This window comes from Orycteropus afer, unplaced genomic scaffold (assembly GCF_000298275.1).
Source record: "Orycteropus afer afer isolate SDZICR_OR568_19922 unplaced genomic scaffold, OryAfe1.0 scaffold00208, whole genome shotgun sequence".
NCBI classification, from domain to species: Eukaryota; Metazoa; Chordata; class Mammalia; order Tubulidentata; family Orycteropodidae; genus Orycteropus; species Orycteropus afer.
The window spans coordinates 5,580,572-5,588,240 of record NW_006921795.1 but is presented as its reverse complement, the minus strand read 5'-3'; the positions used below and the strand labels follow the sequence as shown (position 1 = coordinate 5,588,240).

General features: G+C 39.7%; 1 protein-coding gene across 1 annotated transcript in view; it reads left to right on the top strand.

Moving 5' to 3' along the window:
• KAT14 (lysine acetyltransferase 14) overlaps nt 1-6,539 on the top strand; it is an 83,863-nt gene extending 77,324 nt beyond the window's left edge. The window contains exons 7-10 of the mRNA XM_007948211.1: nt 720-856; nt 1,776-1,951; nt 3,449-3,639; nt 6,366-6,539. Of these exons, the coding sequence (XP_007946402.1) occupies nt 720-856; nt 1,776-1,951; nt 3,449-3,639; nt 6,366-6,539 (678 nt within the window). The remainder of the gene's footprint in view (nt 1-719; nt 857-1,775; nt 1,952-3,448; nt 3,640-6,365) is intronic.
• The last annotated feature ends 1,130 nt before the right edge of the window (nt 6,540-7,669 follow it).

Genomic DNA, 7,669 nt, shown 5'->3' with positions numbered 1-7,669 from the left:
CCTGACTCATAGCAACCCCTCCTTAGGTTTCCGAGCCAGTATCACTACGGAAGTAGATTGCCCCATCTTCCTTCCGAGGAGCAGCTGGTGGGTTTGAACCACCAGCCTTCTGGTTAGCAGTCAAGTGCCTTAGGCACTACACTACCAGAGCTCCTGTCTAGATAGTAGACATTTGTTATTTTTGATGATGAGAAAGGTAACACTGAATGAGGGTGAAGTGTATATAGTTTGACCAAGGTAAATGATGCCACCAAGATATACACACAAAAAAAGGACGTTTTATAATTGCTGTGGCATATATAATTTTGCAGCAATAACCAAAAAATATATGTGAACCACTAAAATGGAATTAATGAGAATGTGCACACACTGAAGAATATAACCAATGTCACTGACAGTTTGTGTAGAAATTTTATGGGAGCCTAATCTGCTATATAAACCTTCACTGAAAACAATATAATATATTTTTTAATTAATTACTTTCAAGAATTTATAAATGATCTGATTTTCAACTATTAAAACTGAGATTAGTTTTTCATATCAATTTTTTTGCAAAGATACCTACAAAGCTTGTATTGACCCTTGAGTGTTCCACTTGAGTAGTGCAAAAAGACCTGTTTTCTGACCCATAAAATACTGTAAGTACTAATTACAAGTGGAAATGGAATCAGTCTTTGAGTAATTTTATTTTTATATAACCAATGTTTCTTCCCCCATAGACTGCCTTGCCATCTAGGAAAGGATTTCGACACCAGACCACTAAATTTTTGTATCGTTTGGTGGGGTCAGAAGATATGGCTGTGGACCAAAGTATCGTCAGCCCTTACACTTCTCGGATACTGAAGCCTTATATCAGGTACATGGAGAAGAGGTGTGATGTTGAGTGTGTTGTGAGGGATAATATTTGTGGTTTCTGCCCACCACACCCCTGATGGATTGGATAAGTGTGAGCAGCATTGGCAAGGTCTAAGCTTTGTGCCTTGTGTCCAGTTTTATCCTTTGCTTGTTGTACTTTTTTGCAGAAAAGGTGATTCTTTGAAAGAAAAGTAAAAATCAAGGATTGGTTATGTCCATTAGATTTCATTGTGATTGTCATAATCATTGTTTTATTTTAAACTATTGTTGTATATATCTAGTAGTCTGTAAAATGAAGAATTGGGAGGAACATGTTCATCAAGCATATAACCAGAACTGAATGTTGGGACTATATCTAATAATGAGTCTCATGTGGGTGGCAAAATGGGAGCTGAGCTTTCTAGAGAAGCCCCTGGTAGTGTCTGACCCTGAGATTGAGAGAGTACGTTGTCTGCTGGAGCCATCTGTGCTATGTAGTTTCACAGTCACACTCATCTTCCTTGCCCAGCACTAGTGCCTGGGCAAACACATTGAAAGGCTGTTTGCAACTCTGCTCAGAGTTGCACTCTCATCTCTGCACCCAGCTGCCCTGGCAGAGCTGGGTGTTCTCTCCTCTGGGCTCCAACAGCATTTGAGGTACAGCTCTATAGCAGAGCATCCTCCCTGTTCATAAAAGCCCAACAGCACCTAGTGCAGCTCCTCACAGGTACAGAGGGATTTGGCTTGATGAATGTTTATAGAGTCAGTTTTAAATCTCATACCAGAGTGTTTTAGCTGCTGTCAAGCTAGCAATCATATAAAGCAGTGCAGATGAGTATGAGATTGTAAGTAGATCGAAGAGTTTATGTGAATGAAATGGCTAGGAATAATACTGGGTATTTTTCTTGACTTGAGTTTGTTTATTTTCTGTGGCACTGGAGGCGTGACTATGAAACAAAGCCACCCAAACTACAGCTCCTGTCACAGATTCGCTCCCACCTGCACAAGAGTGACCCTCACTGGACACCTGAGCCTGAAGCACCTCTTGATTACTGCTATGTTCGGCCAAACCACATCCCAACAATAAACTCTATGTGTCATGAGTTTTTCTGGCCGGGTATGTTCCCCCTCCCACACTAGGCAGATCAATTTTCTGTATAGTTTACTCTATTTTTTTTACTAGTGTATGCCATCTAACCTTAAAACCTTTACTCATGATTTCATTTGGTTTGTCTCTGCTAACATAGAAATAGTAAAATATAAATACCTCTTGCTTTCCTAAAATCAAGAAGAAGCCAGCAATTAAAGTAATAAACAGTGTTTTTGTTTGTTTCTCTTCCCTGTTTGTCTCTGCTTCCAGAATAAAAGATTCATCCTGTTTTGCTTCTACATATGTTTAGATACCAGGTAATGTCTATCAAAGATACACAGACTGGTAGCTTTGATGTGCTTGGACACTTCTGTTTTTTGCCTAGTGATTCTCTGTGCTTTGTTTATTTAACTGCTCCCTAGAGTGTGTAAGTACAGCCAAAAGTTGTTTTTAAAAAGTCAGATACCATAGTCTTAGAGAATAAGAGTAGACCAAATATGATTTGTCATTTTATCAACCTCAGCAAATTGTCTCTGAAGACCAGAGCCATCAATTAAAAACCAAACTCACTGCCTCTGAGTCGTTTCCAATTCATAGTAACCCTTCCTTGGATTTCCAAGGCAGTATCTGTACAGAAGTAGATTGGCCAATCTTCCTTCCACGGAGTGGCAATTAAAGGAACATATTTTAATGCTAAGTGTAAACACATTTTTTGTGGATCTGCCTTACCTTGCTACTTTGAAACATAAAGGCAATAATGCCACCAAAAACAAAACATTTTTAAAAAGAAAAAAAGGAAGTAATGTATATCCTCCAGATATTAGGTAAGATTTCATCAAGATTAGAACTGTGCCATCTTTATTGGCTGATAACCATGTCACTGATTACTACATTACATATAGTAGCAGAGTTGTACTTTTTTTGGGGGACTGTTATTAGGGCTGAAAGGAACATTCTGAAAGCATCTACTTCCTGTCCTTGAGCTAGGTGTCTTACATGCATTATTCATGGAACCTTTTTTCATTTAACTTCTTCATTGTGAAATATAGCATTTGTACAGAAGAGCTTATAAATTGTAGATGTATGGGGTAAAGCATATAATGATCTGAGCACTCGAGATCTTTACACAATTCTGTGAATCCTGGTTATACGCCTCGTCTTGTTGTAGAAGCTGAGTCCCTGAGACATTTAGAAATATGTCTGCCGTGACATACATGGTAGGGGAAGCCAAGTTCAAAGCCAGGCATTTCCAGCTCTGAACCTGTGAGCTCTCTACTACCCATCCTACCCTGCCTCTCTTCTTTTAATATATGCCCTTAGAAAAGACTATGTTAATTTTGATACTTTCTAAAATTCACTTTTATTTTTATAATCCAAAGGTGTGGTGTCTATGGTATTATCTTTGTCCTCATGTTGGGATTTTTTGGCATGCAGGTGTATCTGTAAGTACAGACTGAACAGCTTGGCTTTCCTTCATTCCAAAAGGCACCATGGTTTGAATTTCTGATTGTTTCCTTTCTGTAGGCATTGACCTGTCTGAGTGTCTGCAGTATCCAGACTTTAGTGTGGTTGTCCTTTATAAAAAAGTCATCATTGCCTTTGGCTTCATGGTTCCTGATGTGAAATACAATGAAGCCTACATTTCATTCCTGTTTGTCCATCCTGAGTGGAGAAGAGCAGGCATTGCAACTTTCATGATTTACCATCTGATTCAGGTCAGTCACCTGGGCTCATGATTTCAGCTTGTGTTTGGGTTCCTTGGAAGACTAAGAAGAGCAATGTGGCTGAGCTGGTCCTTCCCAGTATGACCCAGGGGTGCATAACCAAAAACCAAACCAACTCATTGCTATCAAATCAATTCCAACTCAGAGCAATCCCCATTGGGTTTCCAAGGCTGTAAATCTTTACAGAAGTAGATCGCCCCATCTTCCTTCCATGGAGCAACTGGTGGGTTTGAATGGCTGACGATCTGGTTAGCAGCCAAATGCCTTCTCCACTACATCACCAGAGTTCTTTGAGGTTATTAAACACACAGACAAAAACCTCCAACTTCCCAAAATAAGATTACTGTTCAGACCCAAGTGTCAAGGAAGCCTGTTTGTGAATATGTGGAGTAAATAAAAGTAGATCTGAAAATCAGACCCTAAAGCCCTGTATATACAATAACTGTTCCTCCTCTTGGAGTTGTCACTGTCTCAGCTCTGGGAAGTGGAAGCAGAACTACATGCTTTTCAGTTGTTGAGTATTTTTAAGCATCTTAGCAAATCTCTACCAATAGTCCATATTCTATTCTAATTTTTTTAATGATATTATCACTGTATAAGTATCACTGTATTAGCTGGTATGAACCTTTCCAACTCAATTCTAGTATCTTAAGGATATTCATTCTTTGATATACCTGTATCACCTTTGAAGAAAAAAAGTAATCATATTTTATAACTAGTATCAGAAAAGTATGCAGGAATCTTTATTTCCAGAATTTTTCTGATAACTTTGACATTTGGTATGGAGGACTGTGTGTTATGTGGGCAACTTTTAAAAGAGTTAAAAGAGGATGGAGATAATATAATTATTATTATAATTAATATAAGCAAACCGAAAACCAAACCCACTGCCATCAAGTCCATTCCGACTCCTAGCAACCCCATAGGACAGAGCAGAACTGTCCCATAGGGTGTACAAGGCTGTCAGTCTTTCAGAAGCCAACTGTCTTATCTTTCTCCCATGGGGTGCCTAGTGGGTTTGAACTACCCACCTTTTGGTTAGCAGTCAAATGCTCTAACCACTATGCAACCAGAGCTCCTTTTTTTAATGAAAAATTTTCAGTAATTCCCAAATGTTGACAGGAACCTGGAGAACTGTCATTCCTAGAAATTGCTTTCTTCTAATTCCTCAGGCAGTGATTTTGTAAATCACGGGTGTTGGTGGTTAATATGTGCTACCTTGTGTTATTTTCCACCGAGACTTCAGTTATTGCTACCACACTTCCCTATCTCTCTGCCCTACACCACCCACAGAATTTATCTTTACTTTTCTATTTTAGCAGAGAACTTACAGGATTTGCGACCTTTCCTTCGCTGATACATGCTTAGAAGAAGCCCCTGTGATACAGTGGTTAAAACACTAGGGTTCTAATCAAAAGGCCCATGGTTCGAAACCACCAGCTGCTCCATGGGAGGAAGATTTGGCAGTTTGCTTCCATAAAAATTTACAGCCTTGGAATCCCCATGGGGCAGTTATGTTATGAGTTGGAATGAACCTCTATTGCAGTGGGTTTGTTTTTGGGTAAGGGCCTGAGCAAGGCAGGGATGATACTGTAATGTGTGTCCATAGTGCCTTTACGTAGCATGGTGCAGTGTCAGTCCTCACTGGTGTTCATTGGGCAGATAGAGGGTCATTGTCTTTGTATGTGGATACCTAGCACCAGCCAGGCCAGACACCCTCAGTCAGTAGAACTTGAAGGTGGCCACAGGTAGATTGTTTCTGTTTGCAGTTTAAAGAGCGCTACTGTCACCCCACAAAATTTGCTCTGTATACTTGTAACATGTTCTCATCCCTAGGATGCTAATTTTCTCTTGTCCTAAAAAATGCCTTTGGAGACAGAATGTGAGTTAAACAGAGATACAGTGGTCTTGGACAGAGGAGTTCCTGAATAGAGGTTTTGGAGAACTAATGATTATAAAATCTCAAGGGCTCTATCTACTTCAGCATTACAGGGTCTTCTTTATTAAATAAGGAATTCTTAATTCATGTGACTTTTGGTATACCTTATTTTGTGTAGCTGATTAAAGAATCTAAGAACTTTCTTTGCATTGATAAAACAATTTTTAGTCTTTTCCCCCAGGATTAGGCCAAAGCTGAATATAAAGAAATATATTCTAAATCTCAGTTCTGAGAAGCTAATTCTGTCAGTTTTAGGGAGTGGAAGGTGGACTTTGGGATTCAGAAGATCTGTATAGGGTCCTCAGTTTTTACATTAAAGTCTCAATAGCTCACATCTACACAGATAATTTAGCATCTTTCCTGGTGGGCCTAGGAAGGGAATTTGGGAATGCAGAAGAACATCTGGTTTTCAAAGCAAAACTTCTTGTTATCTATTCTTCAAGTCTGTTATAAATATTTGATATTAGTATGCTTAATGTATTTAAATAAGTTATAAATAAAATAATAAAGTTGACAATAGACTATTTCTCTTGGCCATCGCTTCCGAGGGAAAAAACTATCCAAAATGCCATCAGATACTTCAATCTGTGAGGATTTGATATGCAGCAAATGCCACTGGGTTTCCAGCTGTTGCTAAGTGTTGTAGTATCTCAGCCTCAGTCCTTGATTTCTCTGGTTTCCATAACTAACTGCCTACACTTAGAATGAGTTTCTTCACCTGCTCATTCTCCCTTCAGGCCTTTTCATTCTTATCTTGTATTTTCCACTCTTTTGGCAGACCTGCATGGGCAAGGATGTGACCCTTCACGTCTCAGCAAGCAACCCCGCCATGCTGCTATACCAGAAATTTGGATTCAAGACTGAAGAATATGTCTTAGATTTTTATGATAAATATTACCCCTTGGAGAGTAAGGAGTGTAAGCACGCATTCTTTCTGAGGCTCCGTCGCTGATGCGAATACAGCTCTTCACAGAGAAATGCATCTGCTGTGAAAGGAGTCTTTATATAGAAGCAGCTATTCTATGCAGGCAGTAGTTCCTTTCATTGTGGATTCTCATCCTCACTGCAATTAGACGTTGATTCAAGCCTCTGAATTGAGGTGAGGACGGGTGGTGAGCAGGGGAAGCAGTAGCAGACCTGCAGCAAAATAATTGTCCAGTCCTCTGTTTCATCCAACATCTTGGGACTCCACAGTTACCTAAAACCAAATGGTACAGCTGTCCTTCTGTCTGACAGTTTGTAAAAGAGCATCTAAATTGATATTCTTGGTGAGAGAGAATTTGGCTGTCCTAATGTAAAGGATGAGAAAATGTGTAGCTATTAAAGGTTTATACAGTGACCTAAAGGCACTTTCCAGGAGAAGGTGCCCTGTGTCCTGTGACAATGAGAGGAGCTTGTGAGATGATCACATAAAGGGATTCCAGTCGTGTCCCCAGCCATTGACAGTGCATTGTCAGTGAATCCAGGAAGACTTCTAGGTCATAGAAGTTCTGTTACCTCTATTGCTGACGTTGATCACATCCAGTAAAAATAAACTAAATGTTTGTGTCTCTACATTGCTCACCTGTTCTACCTGTTAGCATCTCCATGACAGGGACTTTGACCTGGGAACAGAGGTCTCACTCTTCTAGTGCCTGTGGAAGCTGGTTTGAGTTGCAGTGGTTGAGCAGCCTGCCCTGTAGATTGCTCTCTGTGCCCTCATGCCCAGGACAGTTTAGCCGCTGGAGTAGAGGGTATAGGGTGGTAGAAGTACACCCAGCTGTAGACATAGCCTGTATCCTATTTGCAGGACTGAATTGTTGGGTTTGTCTGTGGGTGTTGGAGATGAACAGTTGTTAATTTTCTGCCCATCAATTTTTTTTTTTAATTCCAAAATTATCAGATACTCACAAAATAAAAATCCTTGTGAAAGATTTATTGCCAAATTACTGACAGTTTATTGCCAAAGCTTCAATCTATGCAGTTTCCTTCCCCCTTTAATTAAGCACATGATTCTTAACCTTTCTTGGAACATGGATCCCTTTGAGAAGCCAAAGCTGAACACTCTGTCTAGAAAGTTGTCCATGCACATTTGAAAGTTTT